Below are 10,963 nucleotides of genomic sequence, written 5' to 3' on the forward strand. Positions count from 1 at the left end.
TTTTTTTTAACAACTTTACCTCTCGATACACAAAGTAGTAGTGGCACTGAGGTCTCAATGTCCAATTCTACCAGCCAAATGCTGCCTCCTTCAAAGACACTGTTGACAAGGACTGCTGGTGGGACTAGGTTACAAGACATTTAGCAGACTATAAAAAGAATTCTAAATGTGATAGAAAATCTATCTAGAAAAAAGTTTAATAGCATCCTTTATTTTAATTACTCTGAAAATTGTAGAAACTCTAACATACAGAATACAATATTTGGCATAAAAATCTCATTTTTTTGCACAGTTTTATTATATCAACCAAGTCAACAATTATAATTACACAAAGCCTTTTCATACTGAGAATAACTGATCTGAAGACGCATGTATCTGTAAGGCATACCTTGCAGTCCCAAAGAAAGTAATTGCAAAGTGATTTAGTCACTGTACATGTATACTTAGTATCTCCCTTCATTCAAGAGATTAACTGGACCTGTTTTGTTTTGCAGGAAGGCGGGGAGCAGGAGTAGTAAAACAGTCAAAATGAAACTTCCAGACACCTTGGCCTGTGTATATAATTTTCATGTTTGCTTTAGTGGAGCTGGGATATTTGCAGATGCTTGTTCAAGATAGGCCAAAGGTCCCTGAACTAGGTCTGCTGATTTTTTGGGCTGCACATTAATATCTTCCAAGACTTGTTGCCAGTGGCGCAGTTTGCTTAGGTGCTTCTGGATCAAGGCCTCCTTTCTCTGTAACTCATTTTTCAATTCAGAAACATCCTGTAAAAAAATATAAATATATGAAAGAACCTTTCCAAAAATCAGAGGAATTTAATGCTTAAACTTTAATTAGGCACAATGTGGTCAGAAATGCATAGTTAATAAAATATACATTGAGGCAAAAGTTTCCCCAAAAAATTGAGAAGTGCAAAGCAGTGCAACTGGCTGACCCATGACACGCTCAAGCAGATTGCAAATGCAAATTCATTAGTAGCACTGGGAAATATCTTCTTCTTTGGCCTCCTTATCTCGAGAGACAATGGGTAGGCGCCTGGAGGTGGTCAGTGGTATGTGGAGCAGCGCCTGGAGCCTGGGAAATATGCAGGTCTCCTTATTGGGCAGGGGATGGGGAAATTTGGGTGCTACCAGAACCAAGGAGAGAAAACACAGGGCAAAGATAAAACAAGGGGTGTCCAAATGCTGATGTGGAAGTTCTTGCGATCTGACCCATGAAGTGCTGCCATTTATATCAAACACCACTATCCTCACATTTCTCCAACTGTGTATATCCACTCCACCAGTCTGCCACACATTTTCTCTCCTCCAATATCTGAAATACTGTGTGGCCTGGTGAACCACAGTAATGAAGCAGCAGGATTTGGCCCCCAGGATTGATTAATGTAGGAACACAGGAACAGGAAGCTATTTAGCCCGAAGACTGCTCTGCCATTCAATGAGATTACAGGTGATCAGTGACCTAACTCCGGATAACCGCCATTGCCCCATATCCCTTAACACATTTAGTTAATAAAAATTTATCAATCTCAGACTTAAAATTAAGCAATGAGGCATCAAATGCCATTTGCGGAAGAGAGTTCGAAGCTTCTACCACCCGTTGCGTGTAGAAATGTTTCCAACCTCATTCCTTAAGGCTTGGCTCACTCTTTTAGGTTATCTCCCCTACTTGTAGACTCCCCAACCAGCTGAAATAGTTTCTCTATCTACACCCTTTAACATCTTGAAGAATTCAATCAAATTACCCCTTAACCTTTAAAATTCCAGAGAATACAACCCTAGTTTGTAGAATCTCTCCTTGTAATTTAACCTTTGGAGTCCAGATGCAGGGATACAGTAGCATAGAGAGTGCTCCAGATTACTAGTCCAGTAACAAACAAAAACAGAAAATGCTGGAACTACTCAGCAGATCAGACACCATCTGTGGAGAGAAAAACAGGTACGTTTCAAGTCTGTGACCGTTCCACAGATGCTGCCTGATCTGAGTATTTCCGGCATTTTCTGTTTTTGTTTGATTTCCAGCATCCACAGTAACTTATTTTTGTACTAGTAATCCAGAGGACTAGGCTAATTAACCAGAGACGTGAATTCAAGTTCCACCATGGCAGATGGGGAATTCAAATTCAATTAAGTAAACCTGGGATTAAAAAGCTAGCCTCAGTAATGGCAACCATTAACTAACCATTAAAAACTCATCTGACTCAATAACGTTCTTTAGGGAATCCAGACCCACACAAATGTGCTGGTCACTGCTTGCCTCCCCTTTTTCCATGTCAACCATGCCTTTCACCTCTGAATCAGAAGGTTATTGATTCGAGACCCACTCCAAAGACATGAGCACAAAAGTCTAGGCTGATACTCCAGTGCAATACTGAGGGATTGCTGCACTGTTAGAGATGGCATCTTTTGGATGAAACATTAAACCAAGGCCTCGTCTTTCCTCTCAGGTAGATGTAAAAGATCGCATGGTACTATTCAAAGAGGAGGGGAGTTATTCCCAGTGTCCTGACCAATATTTATCCTTCAACCAACATCAAAAACAGATTATCTGGTTATTATACTGCTGTTTGTGGGATCTCAATATGTGCAAATTGGCTGCCATGTTTCCTACATACAAAGTGATTACACTTCAAAAATACTTAATTGATTAGAATATCTTGAGGCTATGAAAGATGGTATTAAAATCCAAGTCTTTCTTTTCTTCAATTCTATCCATAGAGGCTCCACTGCACGCTTACCTCTCATTACATCTTCTCTTATCATTGAGGTAATTTCATCCTTAATCACTAAGGCTACTCGCCCTCTCTACCAGTTTCACTATCCTTCCTATAGACCTTATAATCTTGTATAGACAGTTCCCATTCCTGACCGCCTTGCAGCCATGTCTCAGTAATGACTTCCATGTCGCAACCTCCAAGTTGAATTTGCACCTGTAATTCATTCAATTTGATTCTTATACTCTGTGTGACAACTATACATTAAACTAGTCAGAAAACTGAAAATGCAGAAGCATGTTAGCAACTAAACCCTATTGCTCACCCTCCCACCCAGTTTTGTGTCATCTGCAAATCTGGAGATATTACATTTAGTCCCCTCATCTAAATCATTTATATTGTGAGTAGCTGGGGTCCTAGCACCGATCCCTGCGGTACCCCACTAGTCACTGACTGCCATTCCGAAAAAGACCCATTTATCCCTACTCTGTTTCCTGCCCGCCAACCAATTTTCTATCCATTGCAATACACTACCCCCAATCCCATGCGCTTTAATTTTACATGCTCATCTCTAATGTGGGACTTTGTCGTAAGCCCAAATAAACCACATCCACTGGCTCCCCCTCATCAACTCTACTAGTTACATCCTCGAAGAATTCTAGTAGATTTGTCAAGCATGATTTCCCTTTCGTAAATCCATGCTGAGTCTGTCCAATTCTACCACCGCTCTCCAAGTGCTCTGCTATAAAATCTTCGATAATGGACTCTAGAATTTTCCCCACCACCGACGTCAGGCTGACTGGGGTCTATAATTCCCTGCTTTCTCTCTATCTCCCTTTTGAAATAGTGGGGTTACATTAGCTACCCTCCAATCTGTAGGAACTGTTCCAGAGTCTACAGAATCTTGGAAGATGACCACCGATGCATCCACTAGATTAGCTATGGAAACGGATAAAGAGCAATCCAGAGTAAAGATAATTAATTGGAGGAGGACCAATACAGTGAGAACAGATCTGGCCAAAGTAAATTAGAATCAAAGACTGATAGGCAAAACTGTAACTGAACAATGAAGAGGCGATAGTTTGGGTACAGTCAAGGTACATTCCCAAGAGGGGGAAAGGTAGGACAAACAGATTCAGAGCTCCGTGGATGACATAAGAGATACAGAGTGAGATGAAACAGAATAAGGTTGCGTATGACCAATGTCAGATGGATAATACAATTAAGAGCCAGGCTGAATATAGAAGGGTTGTAGGGGAAGTGAAAAAACAAAGAGAAGAAAAGAGAGCGTATGAGAAGAAACTGTCAGCCAACAAAAAAGGGAATCCAAAAGGCATAGAAATAGTAAAAGAGTGGTAAAAGGGACCTAAAAGGGGACTGATGCATGGAGTCAGGGGGCATGGCTAAGGTACTAAATGAGTACTTGGCATCTGTCTTTACCAAGGAAGATGCTGCCCAAGTCATGATGAAAGAGGAGATAGTTGAGGCACTGGGTGGGCTAAAAATTGATAAAGAGGAGATATTAGATAGGCTGGCTGTACTTAAATTTAATAAGTCACCAGGACCGGATGAGATGCATCCAAGGATACAGTAAGGGTGGAAAATGCAGAGGCACTGGCAACAATCTTCCAATCCTCCATAGATACAGGGGTGGTGTCGGAGGACGAGAGAATTTTAAAAGTTGCACCCTTGCTCAAGAAAGGGTGTAAGGACAAGCATAGCAACTACAGGCCAGTCAGCTTAACCTTGATGGAGGGAAAGTTTTTTGAAGTGATAATTTGGGACAAAATAAAGAGTCACTTGGACATATGTGGATTAATTAAGGAAAGCCAGCACGTTTTGTTAAGGGCAAATCATAATTAACTAATTTGCTTAAGTCTTTTGTTCAGGTAACAGAGGTGGTTAATGATGGTATTGTGATTTATGTGGTGTACATGGACTTCCAAAAGTCTTTAAAGTGCCATATAATAGGCTTGTCAGCAAAATTAGAACCCATGGAATAAAAGCAACAGTAGCAGCACGGATATGAAATTGGCTGAGTAACAGAATCAGAGTAGTTGTGCACGATAGTTTTCTGATTGGAGGAAGGTATATGTAGTGGGGTTCCCCAGGGTTCAGTGTTAGGACCCCCGCTTTTATTCATATATATTAATGACCTAGACTTGGGCGTACAAGGCACAATTTAAAAATTTGCAGATGACACAAAACTTGGAAGTATTGTGAACTAAGAGGAAGGATAGCAGTAAACTTCAAGAGGACTTGGACAGGCTGGTGGAATAGGAGGACAAGTGGCAAATGAAATTTAATGCAGAAAAATGTGAAGTGATTCATTTTGGTAGAACAAGGAGAGGCAATATTAAAATAAAGGGCACAATTCTAAAGGGGGTGCAGTGGCAGAGGGACTTGGGGGTATATATGCATAAATCACTGAAGGTTGCAGGACAGCTTGAGAAAGCAGTTAATAATGCATATGACATCCTGAGCATTAGAAAAAGGGGCACAGAATACAAGAACAATGAAGTCATGATCAACCTGTATAAAACACTGGTTTGGCCTCAACTGGAGTGGTGTGTCCAGTTCTGGGCACCACAATTCAGGAAGGATGTGAAGGCATTAGAGGGAGATGCAGAAAAGATTCACAAGAATGGTTCCAGGGATGAGGAACTTCTGTTAAACGGATAGATTGGAGATGCTGGGCCTGTTCTTCTTGGAGAAGGTTGAGAGATGATTTGATAGAGGTATTCAAAATGATGAGGGTTCTGGACAGAGTAGATAGGGAGAAACTGAGCCCTTTGGCAGAGGGGTCGAGAACCAGAGGACGCCAATTGAAGGAGATAGGCAAAAGGAAAGGTAACATGAGGAAAAATTTTACGCAATGAGTGGGTAGGATCTGGAATGCACTGCCTGAGTGTGTGGTGGAGGCAGATTCAATCGTGGCTTTCAAAAGGTAATTGGCTAATTATCTGAAAAGAAAAGATTTGCATGACTTTGGGGAAAAGACAGGGGAGTGGGACTGGGGGAATTGCTCTTGCAGAGAGCCATCACTGACATGACAGGCCAAGTGGCCTCCTTCTGTGCTGTAACCATTCTATCATTGGGGAACTACAGGCCAGTTACCCTGACATCCATCGTCGGGAAAATGCTGGCATCTATTAATGAGGAAGTCTTAATGCAATTAGAAAATCATAGTACGATCAGACAAAGTCAACATGGTTTCACAAAAGGGAAATCACGTTTGACAAATTTATTAGAGTTTTTTGAGATGTAACTAGAAGGGTAGATAAAGGGAAACCAGTAGATGTAATATACTTGGATTTCCAAAAGGCATTTTGATGAAGTGCCTCACAGAAGGTTAATATGCAAGATAAGAGCTCATGGAGTTGGGGGTAATATATTAGCATGGATAGAGGATTGGTTAACAGACAGGAAGCAGACAGTAGGGATAAATGGGGCATTTTCAAGTTGTCAGGCTGTGACCAGTGGAGTGCCGCAAGAATTAGTGGTGGGGGCTCAGCTTTTTACAATCTATACTAATGGCTTAGACAAAGAAAAGAGTAATATATCCAAGTTTGCTGACAAAGTGAGGTGGAAATCTAAGCTGTAAGCAGAACACAAAGAGGCTGCAAAGAGATATGGACAGGCTATGTGAGTAGGAAACAAGGTGGCAAATGGAGGATAATGTGAGGAAGTGTGAGGCTATTCACTTTGGTATCAATAGAAAAGCAGAATATTTAAAAAAAGGCATGAAACTTGTAAATATTGATGTTCAGAGGGCCTTGGATATACTCGTACAAGGAACAGAGTTAGCAGCAAGCAATTAGGAAGGAAATCACATGTCGGCCTTTACTGCAAGGGGATTGGGTAAGGGAATCTTGCGACAATCGTACAGTGGTGTGGTGAGACCACACCTGGAGTACTGTGCACAGCTCTGGTCTCCATATTTAAGGAAAGATATACTTGTATTGGAGGCGGTACAGCAAATGTTCACTAGATTAGTTCCTGTGATGACAGGGTTGTCCTATGATGAGAGACTGAGCAAACTGGATCTACGATCTCTGGAGTTTCGAAGAATGAGAGGCGATCTCATTGAAACATGTCCCCAGCTGCCAAGAATTAGGCACATTAATTTCGCCACATGGATATTAAATTTCAAGTCGTTGCTGGGAAGAAAAGGCCTGTTACAAGGGGTTGCCAGGCCCCTGGCTGGAAAGATATTTTTGCACATTAACAGAATGTTTGTAGAGAAAGGACCATTCCCTGAGACACACAATACACACAGCCAAGACACGGTCAGACCAGTTGGTCACTAACCTGCCTGGCAACCTGGGGTTTCTGAATAGTACAGTTTTGAACTGAGAGCTGGCAAAAAACTCTTTGCTCCTGGATTGAAAAGACCTCTCCTGGCTGGCTCACCACAGCTTCTCCTGTCTGCTCCCATCTCTTTCTCATGGAACTCCAAAAACTGACTGAAGACACATGAACCCCAAGAGAGAGAGAAGTCTCCTACAGTGAACAAGGTTTAAGAAGAATACTGGGCCCCAATGAAAAATAAGATCCACCAACAAACAAGGACTCTTCAGTGAGATCGACAACTCTTCAGATATTGCCTTAAACCTTTCCACTTCAATTTTTCTTCTGCTCTTTTCCGTCTATATTTGCATGTGTGCATCGCATATGCATGCTAGCGTGGGCACACTGTGTATCCCTAGGCGTCAACTGAATTAAAGTTTAATTAAATTTCACCTTTCTCCTTTAAACCTAAGAAAGCTGGTTTGTGCTCGTTTCTTTGCCTTATAATTGGAAAGCGGTGAACAAGGATTCACCAAGGGGGAGCTAAAAAGTGTGTTTAAAAGTAAAACTCTCTTATAGCAAGACCAGGTGAAGGCAGAAAGGGAACCCTAGTCCTCTTTCTCACTTGGTAGTAACATATACAAGATTCTGAAGGGGCTTGACAGGGCAGACACAGAAGTGGTTTCCCCTGGCTGAGGAATCTAGAACACAGGAGCAGGGAAAAGGGCTGATCATTTAGGACTAGGATGAGAAGTTTCTTCACTCACAGGGTTGTGGATGCTCCATCGTTGAATATATTTAAGCCTGCGTTAGACATATTTTTGGTCTCAGCAAATCAAGGGATATGGGCAGCAGATGGAAAGCGGAGTTGAAGCCGAGGATCAGCCATGATGGCGGAATGGGCTTTAGCAGCCGTATGGTCTACTCCTGATCCTACTTATGATTCAGAGGTAACGGTTTGGGAGCAGGAAGAGAAGCCATTACAAATGATTCTCTGGATACGTAAGAATGGAACCATATGAGTGCAGTCCCATCCAGCCGGACAATGGAGGAGAGGCATTAAAAACAGAATTTTGTGGTCAACTGCTTTGGTACTATGGGGGAGGGACAGCAACTTGATTGAAGGGATTCATGCATGAAGTTTAGAGATAGGTGGGCACGGTTTTGGGAGTTTAGTTTAGTGATACAGCACTGAAACAGGCCCTTCAGCCCACCGAGTCTGTGCCGACCATCAACCACCCATTTCTACTAATCCTACACTAATCCCATATTACTACCACATCCCCACCTGACTCTATATTTCCCTACCACCTACCGATACTAGGGGCAATTTATAATGGCCAATTTACCCACCAACCTGCAAGTCTTTTGGCTTGTGGGAGGAAACCGGAGCACCCTGAGAAAACCCACGCAGACACAGGGAGAACTTGCAAACTCCACACAGGCAGTACCCAGAATTGAACCCGGGTCGCTGGAGCTGTGAGGCTGCGGTGCTAACCACTGCACAACTGTGCCGCCCCAATTTGGGATTGTGTAATTGATTGATTAGTCTTAATTAAAGACCCTGACTCACTTTGCTTTACCAATGGATTTTGTGACACCAGCAAACTTTAAGTTTCTTTGTGACTTGCATTTTGGATTGTAGGAACTTGGACTGTAGGAGTTTTTTTAATGCTCTCTCTTTGTCAGATTTCCGCTTTCAAGCACATGATCTACATGACACTGACAGAGTCTCTCACCTATCTTCAACATGCTAATCTCTTATGTGGGACTTTGTCGAAAGCCTTCTGAAAGTCCAAATAAACCACATCCACTGGCTCCCTCTCATCAACTCTACTAGTTACATCCTCGAAGAATTCTAGTAGATTTGTTAAGCATGATTTCCCTTTCGTAAATCCATGCTGATTCTGCCCGATTCTACCACTGTTCTCCAAGTGCTCTGCTATAAAATCTTTGATAATGGATTCTAGAATTTTCCCCACCACCGACATCAGGCTGACTGGTCTATAATTCCCTGCTTTCTCTCTACCTCCCTTTTTAAATAGTGGCTCAGGAGGGCAGCAGGAGATTAGCAAAGAAAACGAATACCGAAGAATAGGGGTTTGTGAAATCAGCAAACCCAAAGATGGACAAAGGAAAGGAGGCACAATGTCTGGAAGGATAAAGAGAAAACAGGAAAGAGGGACAGCAAACGGGCAATAGAAATGACAGGCTCAGTTCCATAGCAGCATCTAAAACACGCACATGAACGAACACTAGGTAACTAGGCTAGGTAGACGTGGTTACAGTCAGCAAACAAACTGATGTCTAAATGCTGAGATAGGCGATGGGTGAGATTACATGACAGCAGAGCAATGAGGTGCGAATTCCAATAGTTAACATTTTTCCTGATGTAATACTGAAATCACAGTTGATGAATGTAAAGGTTGCAGAAGATGAACTCCATTGTTTCAACTGTTAAATGCTAGTAGGTCAAAGCAGCAGTGGGAAGTCACCATTCAAAACACCGTTACTCCAGCTGTTGGTTAAAAAAAGGCTGTTTGGTTGGCATGATGGAAGAAACCAAGCGTGGTCTGTTCCAATCAGATTCAATTTGATGTGGAATGCCAAAACTGACCTCTCCCCCCTCTCTCTCTCTCTCTCCCCTCCCCCCCCCCCCCGCAGATACGAATTGATAATCATACTACCGCTGAAATCCAAAGGTAACATCGGGTCATTTTAGATCTAGAAGTATATTAACTCCATTCAGCTTTATTGTGGATCCTAGTAATAAAACACCCATTACTCAATTCCCACTTGATTTTTTCCTTCTAGACAACTTATCCAGAAAAAGGAAATAAAGGAATAAAACCACAGAAAATAAAATCCCTTTACCTCTTTTATGACTTGTTCAGGTTTTTGTACAGCAAGCTGTAGCCTTTTCTGAAGAAAGAAACACTCTGTTTGTCTGGCAACATCCAAAAACTTTTGGATGCACTGCTCTACACCTGTGGGAAAATAAGTCAACACATTTGGAGAAAAATTCCATTTTTTATGTTATTAAATCTGAATACAAATACATCTAATTCTGCATCAACAGTAGAACTAAATAAAATTAATCAGTGAAAAAATGCCACAAGATGGTAAGAAGATAAGCCTATTAACTTAGTTACCATTGAAGCTCATTGCTAGTTGTCCTGAGCAGTTAAACCTGTTTGATGTGCCTCCATCAGCTGTTCAGCTGTGATGTGTTGATCAAGCTAGGAATCACTGCTGTTCCTTGTTCTTTACTTTCTCTTGAGGAAGAGCACAGAACTGCTACTTGGAAAGAAAGCTTCCATGCAGTAATGGAAAGGGCCAAATTAAAAGAGAACTACTGCTTCTTTAGCTCCCCCCCGCGCCTCCACCACCCCCCCTCCACCGTGTTGGAAGTGTCTGTCTTCCACTCAGTAACTGCCCACAGCGCACAATTTTGAACCTGCAGCACACTGAATGGATAATGACAGATGCAGATCAGCATTCCCATTACTCTGCGACAAAGCAGACTGCACCCTTCCCAAAAGTGGCTGACAAAATGTTTGCAACATAGGGTTTTAAATTACATCATGAAGTTTACCTTAGAAGGTCCTAAATCAGAATATACATGTGTAATTTCAAATCACGTCAGGCAAATATGAAACTACAGTTTTTATAACAAAAACTTACATAACAAAGATTTTGATTATAGCTTTAGTCAGACCATAATAAGGGGCAATCAATATTTAGCTGCAGGGAGTTAGGGGAACTTAGAAGAAACTGAACTTGTAAAAATCATAATCAATATAAAAACTGAGAAGGCCAAGATAAAAGATACTAGACTGTGAAAAAAACTAGCAAGTAAAGAAAATAAACAAGATAAAGCAAAATTGCCAGACGAGGCAGTGGACAATTAACAGGTGAATTTTGAACAGGTGATGATTAAGATATAGATTTATGATTTTA

General features: G+C 41.6%; 1 protein-coding gene across 1 annotated transcript; it reads right to left on the reverse strand.

The window, feature by feature from the left end:
• Positions 1-190: 190 nt before the first annotated feature.
• Positions 191-10,310, reverse strand: med28 (mediator complex subunit 28). The gene is made up of 3 exons (XM_068010881.1): positions 10,156-10,310; positions 9,878-9,990; positions 191-764 (listed from the first exon to the last, which is right to left on the reverse strand). Exons 1-3 carry the CDS (start codon positions 10,166-10,168, stop codon positions 567-569), a joined length of 324 nt encoding a protein of 107 aa, XP_067866982.1. The 5' UTR covers positions 10,169-10,310; the 3' UTR covers positions 191-566.
• Positions 10,311-10,963: the final 653 nt, after the last annotated feature.

Source organism: Heterodontus francisci, chromosome 1 (assembly GCF_036365525.1).
Source record: "Heterodontus francisci isolate sHetFra1 chromosome 1, sHetFra1.hap1, whole genome shotgun sequence".
Lineage (NCBI taxonomy): Eukaryota > Metazoa > Chordata > Chondrichthyes > Heterodontiformes > Heterodontidae > Heterodontus > Heterodontus francisci.